The following is a 23364-nucleotide window of genomic DNA, read 5'->3' as shown; positions in this document are numbered from 1 at the left end:
CAGAAAATGGTTAGACTTGTGTGTTTCGCTATTGTTCACGCAGAGAAACTGTAACACAGAAATGTGTGAACTTCACTGAAGCATTTTTGGACATTTTGAAATTCAAATGATTCCTAAATTGTAGGGTAAAGAAAAAATAGAATCTTGCACAGATTCTCGTTCCATTGCTTAATCTGACCAGACGAGGATTTCAGACATCAGATTATTATTATTTTTTACTATTGTAGACAGAAAAAAAGAGTGAATTTCCACCGAAAACCTCTGAAATTTTCATCTTTTTAAACTCAGACATTTTCCTTGTTTCTTTTAGAGAATTTCTGAGAATGACATCAAAATTATTGAGTTTCTTCTAGCACAGTTTCAACTTTACAAACTGAGAATTGTCCTTTCTTCTTTTTTTTCCAGAAAATTTCAGTGATCAATTTAAAAATTTTTATGGTGGAAATTTCACTCTCCGTTTTTTTTTATATCTACAATGGTCCTTATATGCCCGTTGTACTTTTTAAAAGAAGCTTGAACAAGCATGTTTGTTTTTGGGGTCTTACAACAACAGCCGTTCTTCCCAGAGAATGAAGGTGAGGCCTCTCAGACAGGTCATGGACTTCCCTCACAAATATACAGCCTTTAAGGATGTTCGTTTGAGCAGACTTCTTTTTCTGTAATAAAAGATCTGACTGTCTGGTCTCTGACTGTCATCCCCACTCTCTCCTCTTTCTCCTGCCTCTTATCTATTTTTAAACTCATGTTTGTGCAAGTTTTAGAAGGAGCTGCTGCCCTGAAAAGACACAAAGCACTCTTTCACTTGCTAAAGTAGAGAATGTCAGGGATGTGTTTTTTTTTTGTTGTTGTTGTTGTCTTTTGTTTTTTTGGTGCACTTGAAATTGTGCTTTTGATATGAAACGGTTGCATGATGAGTAAAACTGATGAAAAAGTAATATGGTCCACTCTCTTAAAATACCAGATGTAAAAAAAAAAAACTTTACAGAAAAAAAGTAATTTATAAAAGCTGTATATTGATGTATGTGAACATTTCTTGTTCTGCCCTGGTTGAAGGGAAAAGGTGGCCATTAATATTTGTTATGCTTTACATATAGGTTTTTTAAATCTTATTAAGAGTTTTCCGGCTTTAGAGTTTATCTGGTGACTAAATAGTTGGATTTCCTGTCACTTTAGTTTAATAAAGTTAGACTGAATCATTTTGCCTAAAATTCTAATGTTTCTCTGGGTCATATTTGTCATAAACTAGGTCATTGGTGCCGCACACCAATTGGGATACCGGATGGATATCGAACCCAAGCACCTTCCATTCTAGTTTTCTTGCATAGAGTGGTTGAAGGTGCTTCACACATAATACACAACACTGCCCCTTTAAACAGGAGCAGCAAAAGCAAAGGAGGTGGATTAGCTATGGCTGCTAATAACATATAGTGGCATCCAGGAGTATCGTCTCTGCTCCCCGGACACTAAGGCATCTCAGTAGCATGTCGTCATCAGAATGTCACACAGCGTGACCATCCACAACGACTCTTTGAAGATTCGGGGACGATAAGAGTTATGTCATTCAGTTTCCCTTTGAGATAAATAAAGCATTTCTGAACTGAATCGATTTGAATGAGCTGGACGGACAGACCTGATCGACAAAGGTTTTGCCAACATGGGTTCAGATTGTTCATAGGGGTATTGCATTGCTTCTGTTTTGCCGATCGCACCTGAAGGTCAGAGGTCTCCTGTCCTCCGCCGTCCTGCCGTATCGCAGCTCATGGGCAGAGACGGTCTGCGTCTCGCTGCCACGAGGCCAGGACTGCGAGGCCAAGGGCTGTGCTCACATAAATACAGACAATCAGTACCAAAAAAGCCTCCTCCTGTTTTTTTCTCACTATTATAGAGATGTCAAAATAGTTTAAACAAAGGAAAACAAATAACTCCACAGGTTGGGATGTTTATAGCATACATGGCGTTAGGCCAGATCAAACTTGAGAAAAATATTTGGATCCCTCCACCCAAATACAAATCAAATAAATCAACTCTTATGGCGGGACATATAAGTAAAAAAAAAAAAAAAAAAATCTGATGCATGCCAGAGTTTCACTCATGTGTTTTTGTACAAAGCCCTTCTAATTTGGAGAAAGTTTACTTAAGATAAAGTGTTGGCTTTCAACAAAGGTGAGCTTCCTCCAGTCTGCCCGCCTGAGGCCAGGGTCCTGAGAAACGATCATTTAATGTGACTGCTGATAACGAAGCAAACATGTTGACGTGTCCGGAGCGGAGCGGGCACATGGGAGGCAGGGCCCTGCTGCTCCACGCTGCTAAATAAAGATCCACTTGATGGATACACTCGGATAACATAAATCAGGATATCCCATCAGGAGTGACGAAGTGCACTATTGTTTTGGTTCAAGTGGGGAGCCATCCTGATAGACAGCACATTCTGAGCGCAGGGAGAGGACAGGAGGTTCTCCTTGTGGAAGCTTTCCCCGATGGGTCATGTCAGAGCTGGTTGTTCTCAGATTGTTATGTAATTGTTGTTAGCTAACAAGACGGCACTTGGCCGCTTCCACGAGGAAGTTTCACATGTGAAGTGATTCTCTTCTTCCGACATCGGGATTGATTTGCTACCAGATTGTGATATTTTTGTTTGCAAGTTTTGTTTAATTGTTTGCTTTTTTGGCAGTTCCATTTGTATGTTTAATATTTAGAGATTTTCAAGAGGCAGAGATTCAAGCTGAATCTATTTTATTAATTGCAGTTATTCATTCTAAGGATACAACACTGCAAAAACGCAAAATCTTAAAATCTTACCACGTGTTTTTGCTGAGCTTCTAGTGTAGATATCCATGCACACTTGAAATAAAGCAAAATTGACTTACAAATGGTTTTTCAACAAGATATAGGAACTTGTTTTAAGTTAATATTTCCTTAATATATTAAAAAATACATTAAAAATCTGTACTTTTTAAAATTCGTGTTCTGCTGTTTGCTGTCTACAGGTTCTCCCAATTCAGAGAGATAACTTCATCTTGCGAAAAACAAAGTAATCAATTTCAGTCAGTAGATGTTAGAAGCTGGTAGTGTTAATGTCTGTTAGATCTTAGTCGTCTTTTGTCGTTTTAGTTACAGTTTTTTCTTGTACGTCACCTCAGTACTTTACGTTATCTGTTCTCCCACAGTCGATTCTCATCTGTTCATTTACTCACCAGAATAGCACTTAGCAAAATTCTGTTTTATATAAATATTCCCATTATATTGGTATAGCCATTTCACTGTCAGAACCTCCACTGTCTTCAGCTGGCTTCCCTGTTTGTTTCTGACTTCTGTTATTCAATTCCTTTATTCCTCTGCTCCTCCTTGCTGAACTCAGATCCTCATCACACTTTCTGGAATTTTATTTGTAACAAGATGTAATTATTTCTAGAGAACGTAATCCACATGGAAGGAAGTACTCTCCCAGAAGTGAGAATAGCAGATGGTGAGTAGAGCTCTAAGTACCTTGAAATACCACAAGCAAGTTCAGCTCAGTTCAATTCAGTTTATTTTGCACCAATTCACAACCCATGTTATCTCAGATCACTTTACAAACCAAATTCAGTTCAATCCAGTCATGCATTCACTCCAAGTGATCCTTGTTATCAAACAATTCAATCAAATTCAGTTAGTATTCAAACTGGTTAAGAAGGGTTTCTATTAAAACAAACCCAGCAGATTGCTTTGAGTCGTTGATTTGCAGCACATGACAACCAGGAGGAGGCCTCAAGGAAAATACACCTACATTAAGTAAGGCCAGTTCTGAGAAGTCAGTTTAATGGCAAGGATGAGATTTGGGCAATCAACGGCCTTACGAGATGCTCAAAGGAGGAAATTCAGAAGACTGGTGTTAAAACATAAAAAACATTGAATATATCTATAGTGGATTCCATCCAAATTTTAAGTGCGTAGAAGGAGGAAGAGGACTAGTGAGCATCAGAACCAGTATCCAAGATGAGACATTCAAGGACAGGTCCAAAAACAAATCAGGAAGATGGCCACAAGAATGAACCACTCAGAGAATGTCTCAGATGATGGCAACTGGAAGAGACCTGGGAATAAAAACCCCTTCGTTTGATGTACTAAACAAAGGGGCTTGGTACATCCCCTTCGTTTGGTACATTGAAGGGAATGTACCATATCCTATGATCAAATCCTACCAAATAATTGAAAGAGCATACCTGAAAGACTGCCTAGAAGCACTGATCATGATAGGACAGCAGATCCAGATCGAGCACACCAGACAAGATCCCACGTGCAGGAAAAGAGGATCCAGACTAGAAGGAAAGAAATGCATTACTGTATACCAAGTAGCTGGTATACAGTAGTGCACAGAAATTAAGTGGAAGTACGAAGTGGAGACCCCTAGGTCAAAGTGGAAATCACTTCCCAAAGCGGTGGAAAACAACCAAACTAAGATCCTGTGGGACTTCCACATACAAGCTGTCAGAACAGTAATGGCCAACTAATGGTTGTCCATCACACTGTACAGCACTTCAGTACTGTACATTTTCTACAAACTGGATAAGCAAGTGATCTGCAGAAGCTACATAAGTCAAAGTAGTCGGGATAAACAGTCTAGACTAAACAAGCCCTCTTGCTTAGAACTGCGCAACCTTTTGAGTACTTAATAACACACTGAAAGCTGTATGAAAAACAAACAGAAAAGAGTGGAAGCGTGAAAAGTGCATGACAGTGTGAACAAAGCAGGGCACGGCTTGCTTCCGAAAACAAACAGCCTGATGGATTTTCCATTGCAGTGCAGTGTTAATGAGAGGAAGCAGGGGAGTGCTTCCCAGGGATTGCATTGTGATATCGTGCACCGTTTCACCTTCAGCAGCTTGATCGAGGGAAACCTCCAAGAGTTTGGCCAATCTGTCCTTCTCAGTCAGGGATGGTAAATCCCCGCTTGGGACATTTGGAAAACTGCCATCCAGCATCCGCTAACCGCCTGCTATAAGAAAGGATGTTTGATAATGCCTTTAGATATAGTTCTGACTGAAAAGCCAGCCTGCCAAACTTAACATTTAACCTATGCCAACTTTACTGAATGTGCTTCCTGTTCTATTCCACAAATTCTTGGAACACATCAAAATAAAATCAAGTGCAGAGAGCAGTCAGAGGTCAGAGAGATGTAAGATCTGCTGGTGATTACAGGAAAAAGCTTAAGGGACAAGACTTGATGTGTCAAATGAAACCCATTGTTATCTAGACGGTGGTGCACCTTCCTCTACCTGGCTGCTATGGATCCTGATAGAACCAGTTCAGTTTTATTTACATCATGCAAATTCATATCAAAAGCAATTTCCCAGGTACTTTGCAGTACAAACAAATCAATAGAAATTCATCCAATTCTATTCAATTTATTGCAAGGATGAGGTGACAGTAGGGAGAAAGTTTACCAGCTGAACCAAGCTTTATTGGGCACAGATTGAAACTGAGAGGTAACTGCAACAGAACAGCAACATAAATATAGAGAACATTGTAATTCCACATGAATAGAGCGTACAGAGCTTGTAGTCTCCAGAAACATTCCTGACGTATGACGACAGTGTAAACAAGCATAGTGAGCAAGAATGGATTACTTCTTGTGTAATGTATCACTCATGTAGAAGAGATCTATACAAAAACGGTTCAGTTTGCTAGAAACTGATACTTCTACAGCAACCAACAAATGACATAAGAAGTCACGTCACAAGTGGTGCGACACCATTGTAGACAGTTTCCAGAGCAACCAGTTAAATGCTGGGTGTAACTTACACTTCTAAGCTGTTGACATCCATCTACTGTAAGGGTTCATGAAGTTATTCTGAAGGGTGTGGCAGGTGGGCTAGTACTTGTTTCAGTTTGGCCTACAAAAGTCGGTTCAACTCTAAGTCCCAGGGCAGTTATACAAAAGCAATGAAAGACAGACTTGGCCGATCCGTTTGATCAAACTCAACCAGTTTTTAACCATATCCAGACAACTATAAACAACTTTGCCAAGATGTCTTTTCATCTACTCCTTTTTAAGCCATATTTTCACTGCTTAAACATAAATAGATTTCGTCATTTCTTTGTTTCGAAGAAACAGAAACATAGTCTAGGGGACGAGACACAGAGGATACCTTGTAAAGACTGAAGACAGCATTGCCACCAGTTGATGGGAATTGATTTTATCATGTCTGATATACTGCATGGGCTGCACAAATGTCATCGTGGTCTGCTGTCAGAACCAGCGGCTGTGTTAGACCATGAGTATTCTACCTAAGACAGACGACATTAATTGAGGACTGGGCTATTGTGTTCCAAACACTGTATAACCCTAACCTATCTGGTCCTGCCACACAAGTTTTAAACTCTTTACAACCATCTTATGTCACCTTATGATGTGTTTCAGTAACTGGCCTCAGTCTGGAGGATCAATGCAAAGGCTGACCAAAGGAAAGTAGGGTTTTCTACATCATGTGCGATGCTGCCACCAACATCTTTCATTGATATGTGCAATGCAATGCTTTTATTATGTTGTCTGTTCACTAACATTCTCTGACAGACCTCTGAGGCCTTCACATAACCAAGATTAAGTTACATACAGGTGGACTCTTAGATTTTTTAAGGGGTATCAAAGTAAATGGTGGTCAATACATACTGTATGCATGAAACTCTTCAGATTTTGACCTTTCTGTCTTCCGCTAAAAGTTGGTTTATCACATAGAAACCCAATAAAAAAATAATCAACTTCGTGGTCAGGATGTGAAAACTGTTGAAGGATTTCAAAGAGGATGAGTCCTTGTGTTTGGCCCCTTTACCTTTCAGTTTGTCATTTGAATTCAGATTCGAAGTGCTGACTTGGAGAGGTCAGTATGCAGAATGAACCCTGATGAGGCAGGCGAGCTTTGTTCTGATCAGGCCACGAGCAGCTCAGAGATGAAAAAGCTCCCCGGCTGAACCAGAGGGGAAGTTTCCTCCTGGTGCCAAATGTAAACTTGGCTCCAATAAAAGCATCCGCTGGCACCTCAGTGGACAACAGGAAATCTTTGTTTATCAAAAACTATCCCGTTGTTGGCCTCGGGGTCTATGACCCCTTTTGTTGTGGCAGAGCCCCTTAATTTAGGATCTGTTTATTGAAAAAAAAAAGTCAGGCCCTTAAGATAAACAACAAAGACATAAAGTATGCGTGTATATATAGGCATTGCACAGATTGTGCGTCAGTTTGTCCGGCATTTATCTTTCTGTCAAAGTGCCTCTTGATATGTATTGTTTCACATACGAGGAGTCCCAGACTGCGAACTCTCCTATTAAAGATTGAAGCAGTAATTGAAGGATAGCATATCTATTTATTGTTCAGGAAAACAGAATACATACAGTTCCATTAGAAAGTATTCACACTCCTTTCTTTCTTTTGCTGTTTTATATTCTTATTCCAAAATCCATTTAATTGGTTTTCTTGAAAACAAAAACAAAGATTATGGGCAAAAAACAACCCACAATCACAAACTGAAAACTAATTTTTAAACATCTCTTAAACTTATGAAAAATGCAAACATATTTTTTGAAACTCAGAATTGGGGCGGGGGTAGGGGGGGGGGGGGGACGGTTACATCCTGGACAGATCACCAGTCATCAAAGTGCAGCGTGGAGACAAACAAAAGTAGCTATATATGAATCCTAGCAACAATTTTGTGTGACTAATTAGCCTAGCATGCACTGTGTGTCTGTGTGAGGAAGCCGGAATAAAACTGAGGTCATGGAGCCCCACTTCCATCACCGGATTATGGCAAATAACAATGCTATGGAAAGTTACCAAATATAAATACATTTGGCAGCATCCAACAAACATTATGAGATGTACTGAAAGGAATGGAGGAATGATGACCCTGCCCAAATCATCTTGTTCAACCAAAGCGATCAATCCCAGTTCAAGATCCTTGGCGAACAAGAACCCAGCAGTCATTGAAGGACAGCTGCACTGTTATCTTCTGGAAACAGGAGAACCTTTCAAAATACCAACCATAGTTAACGCACTCCCACAATCCAGCCTTTATGATAGAGTAGCCTAATGTCCATGGGAAAATGTGATGGGTTTGAAGTTTTGCTGGTCAAACCAAGAGAAACAAAATTTTCTTATGTGATGACCTAAAATCTGAGTGGCATATCTTGAGAAAATCAGCCAAGACTCTTTACCCGGTTGACACTGTCCATATTGTCAAGCATTGTAATGGCAGCCTCGTGCTCAGGAGATGCTTCTTTGCATTGGAACCGATTGAAACGGCTGCATGAAGGGAAGAGAGGGACTCTTCAAGAAAGAACCAAGATGCAGGTGTACAAAAGCCTATAGAGCTATAGAGAGACCCGGGATTTGAGACTCTAAGCAGGGTTAATGCTATCTCAATAAAACCTTAAACAATTGGTATATTTATGTTTGTACAGTGGACCCCTGCCTTTTCTGTGATTCAGCGTTCGCATATTGTCCTAAATTTATGTGGATCATATCTCTATAATTATCCATAGAAAATCTGCCTAATCACAGATTATTATTATATTTCAGACATTGACCATGTCTGAAATATTTAAAAGAAAGTGACATGCTCTTGGCATTTTCAAAGCAATCAATCCAGGACCGCCATTTTTCCCCCTCCCCTTGGTGCCGATTGGCTGCATCTGCAAGAGCAGAGATAACAGAGACTAGATGTTAGCTTCTGTGGAAGTCCTGAGACAGTTTCCACTGTGTTTATCACGGCATTATTAAGGTATTTCAGTGTTTGAATTTTAAAAATAGGCATTTTTAGAGGGGTTCTCAAGTATTCATGGATTTTAGCCCCACTGTCCCCTTTATTTGTAAATATTTACATTTTCTAACATTTAGAAAACTTGCTTTATTCATGTCATTGTGAGCTGTTTTGTGTGAATTGTTTAAAACTATCCTTAAAAATCGAGATCTGAAGAAGTCTGGCAAATTGTGGAAAAAGTGGAGGGGTGTGAATACTTTCCGACGGTACTGCTTATCAACTGTGACAGGTTAGAGCATTTGAACCAAAAACAACTCAGACGTGTTTATTCTGCCCAGTCAATGGGCCTTTATTATGTTTCCAGAAATTAATCCATTTCATTCACAGTCAGAGTTCAACACATTTTCACACCATCTTGCTTTACAATAACAAAATCAATCCTCCAAGTTAAAGAGAGCATTCTCTCCAAATTAAAGCAAATAACCATTTTTAAGTTCTATTACCTTCCAGAAAAGTGCCATAAAGGGGGAGGGAATAAAACTTGCCTTTGAAACAGCACAGTCTTCTTGGTCCACTTACACACACCTACCACTACACTTGCAAGCTTCATCTCGAGAAAGCTCAGAGTGTCTCTGTGATGCAGAGATCAGGGCTCTGTGGGGGCCAGCCCATCTGTCCAGGAATCTTAGTACTTTACGTCACAGAAGAGAACTCTACAGTTTAGCTGCATTATGCAGAGTGAATTTAGGTCCCATTATATATAGCAGATGATGATGACTTGTAGATATCTGAATATGACGAGGTTAATACACTGCAATATGTACGTTATACTGTACGATATATTCTAATGAATTTTCCAGAGTTACAGAGGAATAAAAAGCAACAAAAAAGTACAACACAGATTGTTTTTCTTTGTCTTCTTCTCTATATGTAAAGATCAACACCAAGACCATTAAGCGCAGTGATTTCACAAACCCCAAAATCTCTTTCGGATTTTCTAAGGTGAAGATGGAGATATGTCAGCGAGCATGTACAATACCAGCAGTACCTGAGGTCAAGTTTTCTTTAGCAGACTGGTAACACTGTTTGGTATCAAAGGTGCATGTACATGTCATCAAGCTCCTACTCTTCTCTGTGAAGCTTGCTTGGGTTTTCCTCCGCCTCAGCTGCTTGAGGCGCAGCATGCCGGGATCTCGTCCTGCGCCGCGGCCGGTGCTCTGAGAACCAGTTGGACACGGTCATGGCGAGACGCAGGAGACTCAGGCTGATGCAGTGCACCTCCGACGTGATGGGGATGTCAGCAAAGAGAGCGCGTTCCCGCGAGATGAGGGCGCTGCTGCATTCGAAGTCTTTGACAATGTTAAGGATCTCCTGCCGCTCTGTCTGCCGTGTCATCCCTCGCACATTCAGCAGGGTGGAGACGTGCTTCTTCCTGTCAGGCGGAAAGAGGCATTGAGGAAGTTAGCTGGCAGGCTGACGGTAGTGTGAAACCATCACTGTCTGGTGTCGTCAATGACTGTCAGAAGTGTGAGTAACAGTCAAAACTCTCTGACTCAAGGCATCTGTTTCTGGGAAGGAGCACCAGGAAAACATGCCACATTTGATTTGGACTCATTCAGTTACGGTCAGGAACTTTCATTATTACCGTTAATGTCATGTTTATTTTGGACTTTGAAAATGTATTTGGATGGGAAAAGGATGGTGGATTCCAAGTAAACCAACAATGGTTGTGTCTCCTGTGCTTTTTAGCATTGTCGCCTGTCAGTTTTTTCTAAAATTGAGCTCAGAGTCATTTCAGAAGCTTGTCATTATGCTTTTCCTGCTCGGAAGCAAGCTTAGGAACTTTTTGCTGTTGGAACGCCAGTGTTGTCAACACTGTCAAGAAGGTGACGCTGATCAGTTGGATGAAAAGAGCCTGATATCATGCCGCACATTATTCAGGTAGTGTTTTTTTTTTTAAGAATTTGTTTGGCACTAGTCCTATTTATTTGATAGTAATCTGACAGGAAAGATGCAGAAAGAAGGCAGGAAAAGAGATGCGACAAGGGAATCAAAAATGGGAGTCAAAATCAGGACTGCCGCAGTCTGCAGCTTCTATACGCCCACTGTAACCACAATGCCATGCAAAGTGCGTATTCCAGTAGCCTTTGCCAGAGTTTCCAGTACATCTTTGGTAAATTACTTTTTTTTTTTTTTACAATTCAAACTGCCTGACAAATTCACCTAGTTCCTCATCTTTCATCTTCTTGGAAGAATCAGTCTTGTCACATGATTGCAACTAGACGACTTGCTACACAAGTTGCTTCGTAAATTCTTTACCCTGTTGAGTAAAGAATCGACAAGGTGACTAGTTGGTGCAACTCCTAATTTCAACCATGTGGCCCACCTATCACGCTCAGGTGTTATGCAATTGAGCAGGATGTCCTAGAGCAACCCAGGAACCACATAGATCAAGTCAACTGGAGTGACATTACCCAGGAGACCCAGGTTTTAACAATGCCATGGACCAAGTAAGAAGCTGCTGCTCCAAAATCAACACCTTCAAATTTGACAGAAATGTCTTGCTTCCACAAAAATAAGAATCAAATAGTTGTCAGTGAAAAGTTTGACGATCAAACAAGGCAATGATTGAGTTTTTTTTTTGTCCACAAGGTCCAGAACAATATTCATAGGTGTCAAATGTGAGCACAGCAAGTTCAGGTATTCTGTGGCAGCTACTAAGTACTAGAGAAATAGACTCACCATAGCTAGATAATAGACCCCTAGAGTGGATGAAAAAGGATGACTACCTGTCATTTTCACCTCAAATCAACAGCTGGTTGAAATGTAGCAACAGCTTGCCACCTGTGTTACAACAGGACAAGAATCCCAAACCCACATCCGAACTTATTCTAAAAGCAATCTAAACATTAAGCTTTTACAATGGCTTTGAACACTACTCCAATAAAAAAAACATGCAGACTATGCTTAACAGCTGGGTCACTGCCAGGGAAGCAACCAGTCTGAATGAACTACAAAAATATCCAACCAGGGTTATGCCAGCTGACTGGACAGTGGTCCAAGTAGGATGAAGCACACAATACCAAAGGAACGTCTGGCCTCTTTGATGTATCAGAGTTCTGCTATGTGGTAGTTTATAATAAACACAGAAGGAAGTGATGGCTGAATGAGGAGTTTATGTCTGAAGTGCCATGTCTTATCCTCTTCCACACCTCCTTCTTTTTTTAATTCTAATTGTGGCACCAGTCTGTCTCCTGCTGGGTGGCAGGAACAGGAAGTACTCGGCAGCAGCTTCCTGTCTATTCCTCAGAGACTTGTACGTCACATGCTGATAGAGGTTGCCAACGGTCACCTGAGTCATAATCTGTGCAAACAAGCTGGAACTTCTCCTCCCGAACCCCTAGGTGGAAGGGGGGCCTCTCTTGTCTCATCCATTTTTAAACCAGACCCTTGCTGATCTCCGAAAATAGTTTGTGTTAATATAGAAAAGTTTCCACAGCGCTTTTCCCTGTTTTGATCCATTGTTTTGATCCAAAGGAGAACAAAAAAAAAAATCATACATGTTTTGTTTTGCTTTTGTAGTTTTAGTGTCAGCAAAGCCACGGTGAGAGTGTGTTTTTTAAGCACAAAATAATAAAGGGAGTTCAAATCCGGGTTGTGACCTCACCTTATATCGGGGAACTCCTTCACCAGGACAGCCACCTCCATCTGGATGGAGGGAGTGTCTTCCAGGAGGATGATGTCAGCGAGGTGGGAGATGGTGCTGTCCAACCAGGACGCATTTGACTCCTGGAGCACAGAAAAGTGCATCTTTACAAACTCATTAAAGCGATCAGCTTAGTTTTTGTTTTTCAACTAAATTTGAACCATGTTTTTGCCACGCTTCTTCTGCTTAAACATTTCCTTTTCAGAGGAAGCATGGAAAGCAGTCCAATGAGAGCAACTTCAGAGGAAAAACAGATTAACGCCTCCTGAGGCCAGAGGTCAAACACTTAATTCACTGGTGAATAACAGATCTCCACCTCCGTCTTCCGAGTTTTTGTTTTCCCCTCAAACGCTGAGGAAAAGAGAGATTAATTCCTTACTTTGGCATTCGGTAAAAAATAACAGCATCCCTTTTAGACAGCCATTAAAAAGTCATCCTCTTCCCCTCTCCCTGCCCAAATGTTCCCAGTCTCCACAGAGGCTCCTTGCCCAGCAAGGCCATCAAGGCCAAGCCAGAGGCACATCAAAGCTGGCCAGCTGACAGGAACAGGAAGTTCCTTCCAAACACAGCAACTTCCTGTTGTCAGCCGAGGTGACGGACACTTGTTTGAACTCGCACCCAAAATGGGGGCAAATGCCACTGCGTCAAGCCCAGCCGTACTCTCTCTTCCCTCCTTTGACAAGTGCTAACGTAAGCCCGGCTCATCCATCTCCATCTTTGTGAAGGCAGCCATTTTTCAGGGCTGCCATCACCGAGACATGTTCTTTTCTTGTGTAAACATTGTCTGACTTTTTCCCGACCCGGGAAGTTCAGAGGTCAGTTTCTACTCACCGTCTCCCTTCTCCCTCGCCAGCTTGTTGTTTTGTTTTTAAGAATCATCCTCCCCACCCTGGAATACCTTAACATTTCTTGTCTCTAAAGATGTAAACTTTACGCCGGTTGTGGATGCTTTCCCGTGCCTAAAGTGTTTCTTCCACATCTAACACATGTCGTTTTGCGCGTGCACATCAAACTTACCAGATCTCTAAAGAGGCCTTTCAGCTGCTTGGCCTCGTCTTGCAGTCGAAAAGCCATCCTCTTTCTCATCTTGGAGGAGGTGCAAATGATCCGTCCTCGCATAATGGCCCGGACGTACTCCACCAGGACCCGTCTGTGCACCTCACCCACCAGTGCCTGCCAGTTTAGAGAAAGTAAGCAATGATCTGCTGCATACACCATTCAACCAATTCTTTTATTAAAAAAAAAAAGCCTTTAAAATATTTGTTCCCACCTTACAAGGTCGGTGAAGGTTTTTTTTTTACCTGATACGGAGGAGGGTCCATCCTTTTGAACTTTTTGAAGTGCTGTTTAATGCTGGCTTCAATGGCTTCAAAGGCATCGGTGTTGTTCAGCCACTTCCTCTTCATCAGTTTGTCGAAGAAAGGCTGTAAACAACAGATCAGAAACGCATTAACAAAGTGCAGTGTGGTACATTTCTGCAACACACATACACACACACAGCTCTCTGGATGCTTTTTATAGCTACCTCATACATGTACAGTCAAGGGAAAAACAAAAGAAAGTACGCCCTCTTTCTGTTGTAGGGCTGCGTGTGGCAGGACAACGTGAAAATTATCTGATATCTACCAACTTATGTAGGAACTTTAAGCATGCAAAAATCAAAAACTACAAGCTTCCTACTTGTCTGGATTGGTGTTAACTGTTGTGAAATCATTATTTGCCAGTGGAAGACATTTAATATAATTCCAAGAAGTGGACTTCTCGCTACATTCACAACAAGATCAGACTAAAAAATGCTCAGAGAAAAGGCACTGCGTTTTAGATTTCTGTCTGGAAGCTAAAGCTTGGCACAAAGTGGCTCATCAACACGACATGATCCTGAACACACCAACAACTCTACAACAGAACAGCTGAAGAAGAAAAAAATTAAGGTGCTGCCAGGGCCCAGTCAAAGTCTAGACTTCATCCTGATTGAAATAGTGAGGGAACTTAAGAGAATCGCATAACAAAATTACATAACTGAGCTATGATTGAAATATAGCAATGTGAGAGACTCAGAAATCATACAGAACATGATTACATATGTAGTAATTGTTGATAAAAGTGACTCTACAGTACTTAGATTTTCACTTGCAACTGAAGTGAAAGATTGATCTTTGAACCAAAGATCAATCTTCCAAAGATCAAACCACAAGATCAAACCAAAGATCTTTTGGTTTGATCTTTGTTAACGGCAGTGTGGAATCTGATGTGTATGTTTCTACATGTGAGATTTATTTATTTATTTATTGTTATTATTATTACTTTTTTTTTTTTTCAAATCAAACTCACTGTAGATAAGATCATTTTCTATATCCAGCACTGAAAAAGGAAGTACTTTCTTCTAACAATGACTGTAAAATAAAAATGCATTATCTTAGAACTGGTCATCTTTAAAAAAAATGTCATCTCTGAGCGTTTGTAATGAAATTTGCAAAACTAGCTACTGAAACTGAACATCCTGCTGGAATATTAACATGGTTAGTAATGAGAATAAAATTTCCTGCTGACCCTGATGTGCTCAAACAGTCTGCTGGTCAGAACCCGCACTGACAGGCTGACGACTCTGTCCAGGGAGGAGCTGGCTCTCTGCGCTGACTCCTCGCTGCCCTGTGGGTCGCACTGCCTGCAACGCTCCACAAAGTTCCTGCGGCAAGCAGCACGTTTAAGTTATCTACTGCAAACCTTCCCATCAGTAGTCAAGTAAATCATGTCACTATGGTTACGGTTGTACCTCAGGGGAGGGCAGCAGTTGACCAGCGCTATGGTCTTGGACACGTATCCGTCCCCTCTGTCTCCAAACTCTGCCTGCGTGTCGTGAAACATCTCCACCTTCCTCTGGAAGCTGGAAACATGTAAGGTTTGTGAGAAATTTCTGGGTGAATGTCAACCAGAGAAGCTATAAGCAGCAATGATTGGCCAAGAACCTTAGGTTAGACATATGTAAACTATTTTACAAATTATTTAAATTGTCTGAGCTCTGAACCCAATGGGACTCCCCAAGAAATAATAAACCCAATAGCAATGTGCAGATGTTTTACATCTGTGTCGTGGTTACATGTTGGGAGTTTTGGTTAACCAAATGATCTTGTAATCTCAGTTGAGAACTGTCCTCGCGACCCTGTTACCGGGTCACTGATGTTACTTCCTCAGACTACTTCTGATAGAAAGTGACCACTGCAGACAATGAACAGCCCACAAGAACCGTTTGCTCATTTTTCCTGCATCCAACACCTCAACTTCAAAGACACAATGTTCACTTGCTGCCTGATATATTCCAACCACTGAGAGGCGCCATAATGATTAGATTAAAAAAAAAGTGTTATTCACTTGACAGTGGTCAGTATGTCACGCCTGATTGGTGTAAATGTCTTTGCTCTATTCCTAACATCAGAATAAAATGTAGTTTCCTTAAAATCATGAAAACAAACCCATTAATGTTGAGTGTGAGCTAAAATTAGAATTGTTGTTCTGTCTGTGCTTTGTTTATAGCTTTAAAGTGATCTTATTGTTAATCCTGGTTCCCAAATTATAAAATGTATTCTTACGATAAAGCTTATCATCCTGTATAAATTATCTAATCTAATTTCATGTTTGATGTGAACTCACTTGTAGAGGAAGTCAGCAAGCCCAATAAGACAACAGCGGGCAACTCTTGCACCTAGAAACTGGCTCACAGACGTAGATCTATCCAAATCCACCTTCAGCCTCTGGACATATCATAAATAAGGGTTAGGATTTACATTCTCAATCAGAAAATTCCAAGACGTTTTGGGTAAAGCTACCAAGACGCTACGCTGTACCTGGATCACTGAGCGCGCCAGGTTGGACTGATACTCCTCTATATGTAGAGTCTGGGCCCATCGCCTCTCCTCATCATCCAGAACCTGGATCAGCTCTGTTGTCACTTTATCCTGAAAAGAAAAGGTTCCATGAAAATAAATTTTCCATCCAGCTTCTCTTATGAATGTCTATCAAAAATAAATAAATCTTCATCTTACCCTGACTATACTGATGCAGTCTTCTTCCAGCCTGTCCACTGTCTGTTGAGGAAGAATGGGCTCCAGTGCAGAGTAGTGTATGGCTGTACTGGTGCCAATGATTCCTAAGACATCCCTATGGGACAACAGACATTAACAAAAAGATGCATAACGGAAACTTAGGTATATCTTCATCAGACTGATGCATCCTGTAAATACTGTTGTCACCAACCTGTTGTAGATGTTGTAAAACCAGTCTAGCAGCGAGTAGACGTCTGTGATCTGCAGCGGCCCACTGGTGATGGTCCGGAGACGTTTGGCGACGGCCTGATGGTAACTTTCCACATACACCTGGAAGGCTGCAAATTCCTCTGGGTAAATGGACACGGCATTTCTCCTGGCCGCATCCAGGTCATCAACCATCCGGCTCCTCAGACGCTCCAGATACGAGGCCAGCTGGCCTGCCTGAGTGTCCACCTGGTGAGGCAGGCTCCAGTCTGCAGCTTCTGCCACTGCCTGCCTCCACTTGGTCTTCAGCCTTCGAGGGCGCTGGCTGGGTTGGATGTGGGGACTCACTCGCTCTGTCTTGGACTCCTCTCTCAGAGCCCAGGTGGCGTCTGCGTGCTCCTCCTGTTGTATCACTAGCACCACTAGGCCAAGGTTAGGGCCAGCACTGGGCTGGCGGAGCGACTCTCTCACCACATCCCACATCTCCTTCTGCAAGGCTTCGTACAAGAGCTCCACATCCTTCACCTTCCTCCTGCTAGAGTCTAGCGTTGCGTTCGAGCTGAGGGCCTCGTCAAATGATGAAGATGACAAAAGGTAGCTAATAGGTGGGGTGCCGGGACCTAAAGTAGAAGTAGGGCTGGATGCAGTTGTGGCTGGCAGCAAAGACAGGAGCTCACACTCTCGTTCCAACTCCAGAATGTGTGTGTCAGCCAAGAGAAGGTCTCTGTGGTTGACTAGCTGTAGAATCTCCAGAACTGTTGGAATGCAACAAATAGAAACCTAAGTTAATCAGCAAAAGTGACAAGACACAAAAGGATTCGGATAAAATGGGGGACAGGCTTTTCTGCAGTCATGATTATTGAGTATCTGCCCAAGTGTCTGAGCTACGGACTGGGTTATCTCTGCTCATTCTCTACATTCTTCTGTTCAAGCAATTTTCCCAGTGGAATAAGTTAGTGGTGGCTTGGTTAAGCTTTTACAAGAACATGGGGTGGGAGGAAGTGCAATCATTTCCTGATCTGACAGTCAACTGGTGAGCGACTCGGGAATCTGGGGACCTCTCAACCTAATCAGAGTGTTGTCTTAGACTCACAGGAAACACACATAAACCTTGAACGGGAAGTGCTGAACTGATGCTGTTTCCTTGATTTTTACCTGACAGGGGCTCTCTGGTTTTGATCACCGGCTCCTCCTCCACCTCCTCCTCGTCGGCCTCTTGGGAAGCCTTGTCCGACATGGACTCCCTCTTGAGCTTGCCCAAGCTGATCCGAAGAAATGAGGGTCGCCTGGATCCCTCTGCCTCGCACTCCGTGCTCAGGTCCCCACAGGGCAGGCTTTCCCTGCGCTCCTCCTTACGGCGACCTGTGAAGCTGGAGAGTATCCATAGCAGCGACACAAATTAAAACCTCCTGAAGGACTGCTCAGTGCATTTCAGAACAGTATTTGCTGCTATGATTGGAATGCCACTTATTTACACACATCTGCTAAAGTGTGCTGCTGCAGAGAATAGCCAGCTCAGTTAAAAATAGACTAATTCAATGAGCCACACAAGTAGACAACATGTCAGAAGAAAACAAAAGAGGTACTATAGAGCCACCACAACAACATTACATAACACCTTTGAACTAAGCTTCAGGTCTAGACGATGCTGAGACATTATTTGAACGGTTTCTCCATTTTTGTTTCTTACATTACTTTTATTGGAATCCAATGCACTTGCTCTTATTTCAAGCTTATCCAACATTTTTTGAACAGACTGACAAATGTATGTGTACCAATAAAATAAGCCATATTGTTGTAGAGGCACACAATCACAACTCAATATATTTGTTTTGCAGTTTGTTCCCCATCCCACTCTCCTCAGGACCCCATCCTCACCGAAGCAGGGTCATAATCCCCTCCGAGCCTCTTCGCAGCCCTTTCTTCTTCTCCTTCTCTGCCGGGAGTGTATTTGAGTCTCCATGGTTGTAGTGGGGAAAGCTGCTCCCCCACACATGTCGTCCTGATATGCGAAGACCCTTCCCCAGTTTTCCAAGGGTTTTGAGGGGTGACACTCCACAGATCCGCTCCAGAGTCCCCCTGAGCGGCTTCGCTTTGGGGTTCCCCGCCCCGTGCTTCTCTGTGTTCACTTCGTTCTCTTCCTCTTCTCCATCCCGGGAGGACCTCAGCTGGAGGTTCCCCCTTACCTCCCCCATGAAGAGGCCCGTGTCGCCCCCGTTCTTCTCGTCCTCGTCCAAGTCCACATCCTCAAAGGGGTTGAGGTTCTTGTTCAGGTCTTTCAGGTCCTTCAGCTCCTTCAGCTCGTTGAGATCGTTCAGGTCCCTCAGGTCCAAGTCTAGCCGAGGCAGGATCAGTTCACCGTTTGCTCTAGGGAACTCGTGACAGCTCTTGGATCTTCCTGGGGGTTTTTTCAGAATAGGCATGATTGCAGGTGATCCTTAAAAACAACTGCAAAACAAGAACATTTTAGATAAAGCCACGTTGTTCAGGCGCAGGACAACTACATCCAGGGTGAAGGTAAAAAAAAAAGTTCAATCAATTAATTTGTTTGTTTTAACTATTATTATCTAGACTATGATGTAAAATCCAAACAAATTTTTGATGCTTTTGGACATTCTTTTGCAAGACAATAGTTTATATAACTGAAATCAAAAACTTCCTACTACACTTATGTAATGCCCCTCACAGAGGAAATAGGAAACATAGCTAAATTATTGCCATCTTATCTGACAAACTATTTGAAGATATTTGTGTTGGCCCACCTGCAGCTTTTTGAAGAACAACCAACAAGAAGGTTCTAGAAGGCGACTTACCCAAAGTGACGGGCCTGTTACTGCTTTTGCTTTTGGACGATTAATAAAATGTGAATGTTTTTATGAAAAAGTAAAATAATCATTCTCTGCAGAAACTCAATAATGTGTTGTCCCTTAGTCCTCAAAGAGAACTTGATTTTTAAGGCAAGAACAAATGGAAAGACTTTTTCATTCCATCGGTAAAGTACATTTCCTGTGCCTACTTTATGCTTACTAGCTGCTTGTCCAGTGTCAGACTGGGTGAGAATTGTCCAGGTCCACCATGGACACAAACAACAATGCACACTCTTCCTCATACCCTCTGCCATTTTAGGATCACCTATAAAAACACGCATGTCTTTGGAATGCATGAGGAAGCTGGAGCAGCGGCGGGAAATCCACAAAGACTCAGGGAAAACATGCAAACTTAAAGGGGAAAAGCTTCAGCAACCCATTGGAATATTGCTAATCATAAACTACTAGACTCAGTGGTTAACCACCAATGCAATTAGAGTCACAGGTTGAATACTAATAATTCTATATTTTCTGTAACTTTGTGACTTTGGACTCCAACACGTGCACACACCATCCCAAATCTTTAGAAATACAAAATGTAAAATGCAAATTATTACTACCAAATATTATCCCTTCAACTGTTCTTTATAAATGAGGTTCAGTTTTAATGCATCTAATGTTTTCTAACAATTAATGCTACTTTTCATAAGGAGTCATCTGATTGTTTGCAAGCCTTCACTTACACAAACATGCTGTTATGCGCATCTAGTGTATCCTATTGTTTGCTGCTTTGTTTCTTGTTTTTGTCTTTACTAGCAATACAAAGCATTCATACCTCTAATACTAACAGCTTGACACAGACACAGTACTAAATGTAAATGCACAAAGTTGTGTTATGAATGAACTCAAAGCTGTTACGTTTACACTTTTTGTTAACTCAGTCTGGAACTCCCATGAGATTTATTCAGACTAAATAGCTTTAGTTTTGTCAATTTTTTGTAAAATAAATTGTGGCTAAAGGATTACACATGCAAAAATATAAACTTTTTAACAAAAAACAAATGTAAATCCACTGATATATTTTTGATCATCAGATTGGTTTTAAATTTTAATTTTATTCTGCCCATCAAGCTACCTTCCATATGCAGTGTGCATACTTTTTACACATCTGAAGATTGGTTTCCAGGTCCAGACGATCACTTTCGAGTAAGGTTGGAAAAACATTTTAAGGTAGTACAATAAAGATCAAATAGGTGCATAATTTAGGATTCAATTTAGAAACCTGAATCAGGACCATTATTGAGTGAAAAATAATTTGTTGGATTTACTCTTTATGGAGAGAAATCGTCCATGAAGAGTAAAAAGAGTAAAAAAACAACATTAACAGGGACACACAACACAAACCAGGGAAGTGATTTTATGTTTTTTTTAACCTATTTTCATTATTCTTGTCTTTGTCAAAAACATGACGAATGTCAATTTAGAGATGTGTTAAAATATAATAACGAGGTAACTGAAAGACTTCTAACAGCATTATAAACGATTGGGATCATCATCAGAGTAACACCTTAATTGAAAAGTCAGTTATGTTGGTGGAGTCAGGAGAAAAGCATCTTAGGACTTACCTGAACGCTGTGCCTGTGCTGCGTTTCAGTTCAGTGTCATCTTTGAGAGTACTGGTCTTGTGAGCTGCCAGGCTGTGGGGTGTGTGGTCATGTGTGAGTGTGTGTGAGAGAGACTGATGAGTGCAAGAGCGTGTCTGAAAGTGCTGGGTGACTCAAGAGAGCAATGGGGCTGCCTGTGGCTTCCTGATGCTCTCTATTGTGGTGGAAGGTGATATGTTTTCCTGAGGAAAGACCCCCACCTCCGCCGCACCCCCTCACCTACACCACTGAGCCCATCCTGCGCCCCCCACGCACACACAGATACACACACCCGCACCCGAGGGACACTTCTAATTACACTAATTGCACGAGCTGTCCACTGGAGGGGGACAGGACATACCCCTTGCTCGTCTCTCTAAAATGGGGTTTTGTGCTTTTTGTGACAGTGGTCTTCTAGAGGGCAGAAAACAAAGAAAGCAAACAACAGCCTTGAGAAGAAATTCCATTTCTACCTCATCAGCCGCTCATTAATCCCCAGCGGGAGATTTAGGTGGAAGATTTGAACTTTTATGACAGTCAACTCTGCTGCTGTGATGTCCTGGCTTTACTGAGCAGCTTCAAGCAGCAGCAGTATGGCTGTTTACTGCCACCCAGTGTTCACATTGAGTTATGACAAGAGCTTATAGCGCCAGGACAGTCAATGTAAAGCCGAAACATTGTTATTATAAATACCACGCTAGCTAAAATGTTGTCTGTCTGTTGAGTTTATGATTAACTGTTTGGTCAAATTGTGAATTTTGAACATAGTAGCTAGCACTAGCTTGTGCTAAAGTACTTACGTAGGATGCGTCTGCTTAGCTAGGGTGAAGTAAGCTACTAACACAACCAATTGACACTGGTAAATGGACTGAACTTGTATAGCGCTTTTCCGGTCATTTTAACCACTCAAAGCGCTTTACACTAGAGTCACATTCACCCACTCGCACTCACAAACGCCCACACATTTATACACCGACACGCAGATCGGTAGGCAACTTGGGGTTAAGTGCCTTGCCCCGGGGCACATCGACATGTGGCAGGAGGAAGCTGGAATCGAACCTACAACATAGCAAAAGTTTACCCTTTTATTTAAATGTCTCATAACTTCAATAAGGTCATAGTAGGTTGATGTGTGTTTCAAAATGGCGGCTTGTGAGGAACTTAGAGGCTCTTTCTAGTCTCTTCTCTAACCAATACACTGAATCACAGTTTTGGCCTGCTTAGACTCACAACCTTCAACCTCACAAAATGTGGTCTGTTTGTTAGGTAGTGACAGACCCAGCCAGCGAACTGGCCTCCGTCTTTGTCTGGAGTTTCTGTCATAAATCAGGCTGAATTGTTTTTTCTGCTTTATTGTGTTTAATCTTAACATGTTTACATCATTTTGAGTTATTTATTTACCTTTTCTAATGAAAGTTTGCTCGGCTCAGTCCATCTGCGTTTTCCTGGAGGTTTCTTCTTCTGTCACTCTCATCCACATGGCTCACATCTTCACACAGAATGGAGGGGTTTAAATAACAGCCCATTGTTGTTTTTTTTTTTAATCAACTAATTTCTATTTGATTTGTAATAAGAAATGATTAACTGGTGTGTGTGACTACTGTAAAGTTGAATGAAAATAAATTATTTTGTTTATACAGAAGGATACACTTTGTGAACTGGATATGTAGCTACATGCATATAAATATGTAAGCTACATTCATGTAGCTTCACAATAAGCATCTTCTGAATGTGATTACTCACAGTAAAAATCAAGTTTTCACTGCTCTCTGCTGGACAGATTAAGTAATGTTCCCAATTAACTTCCATCCAGTCTGATGGCTTTGATAAATCTTTAGCATGCAACTGATCTCATCTGTTTATTTATTTGCTCCAACTGTTAGATGTCAGTGTAGTGAAGTTCATTCATGTGAGCGTGTACTTCCCTCCTTCTTCAGCTGTCCCTCAGCCAATTAAAATGCAGAAAACGAAGTTGTGCTTTTTCCTAATACATTCCAAAAACCAGTTTCATGTGTGTTTAGATTTATTGTCCTGTTGAATCATTCAGTTGTTCTCAGGTCTTAACCTTCTAGTTGTTTCTAAAAGGTGTAGTTGAATAAACTGGTTCCAGTTCTTTTTCATTTTGTCATTTAATTTATGCAACGCACCCATAACACTAGCAGCAAAACAACCCCATGCTGTGATGATAGCGTAAAAGATGCTACTTAATCTCTTTACCGTTTTTTATTACAG

At 41.5% G+C, this 23364-nt stretch overlaps 1 protein-coding gene across 1 annotated transcript; it reads right to left on the bottom strand.

Moving 5' to 3' along the window:
- Positions 1 to 9053: 9053 nt before the first annotated feature.
- exoc3l2a (exocyst complex component 3-like 2a) lies at positions 9054 to 21395 on the bottom strand. Its single transcript, XM_014986432.2, has 13 exons — positions 21115 to 21395; positions 18561 to 19130; positions 17838 to 18052; positions 16687 to 17437; positions 16476 to 16590; positions 16278 to 16388; positions 16084 to 16184; positions 15209 to 15319; positions 14986 to 15121; positions 13737 to 13859; positions 13453 to 13608; positions 12397 to 12518; positions 9054 to 10161 (listed from the first exon to the last, which is right to left on the bottom strand). Exons 2-13 carry the CDS (start codon positions 19103 to 19105, stop codon positions 9852 to 9854), a joined length of 2796 nt encoding a protein of 931 aa, XP_014841918.2. The 5' UTR covers positions 19106 to 19130; positions 21115 to 21395; the 3' UTR covers positions 9054 to 9851.
- Positions 21396 to 23364: the final 1969 nt, after the last annotated feature.

Source organism: Poecilia mexicana, unplaced genomic scaffold, assembly GCF_051168715.1.
Source record: "Poecilia mexicana isolate PSO_F unplaced genomic scaffold, ASM5116871v1 scaffold_14, whole genome shotgun sequence".
Taxonomy (NCBI): domain Eukaryota; kingdom Metazoa; phylum Chordata; class Actinopteri; order Cyprinodontiformes; family Poeciliidae; genus Poecilia; species Poecilia mexicana.
Note: the sequence above shows the minus strand (reverse complement) of the source record. Positions and strands in the feature narration are given on the sequence as shown.

What these genes read in the sequence shown, in the direction of transcription:
- exoc3l2a (XM_014986432.2), bottom strand. Translation starts at nt 19,105, where the DNA reads ATGCCTATTCTGAAAAAACCCCCAGGAAGATCCAAGAGCTGTCACGAG. An exon ending in GGGATTATGACCCTGCTTCG is followed by an intron (nt 18,053 to 18,560) that starts GTGAGGATGGGG and finishes GATACTCTCCAG; the next exon opens with CTTCACAGGTCGCCGTAAGG. An exon ending in AAGGCCTCTTTAGAGATCTG is followed by an intron (nt 12,519 to 13,452) that starts GTAAGTTTGATG and finishes TCTGTGCTCCAG; the next exon opens with GAGTCAAATGCGTCCTGGTT.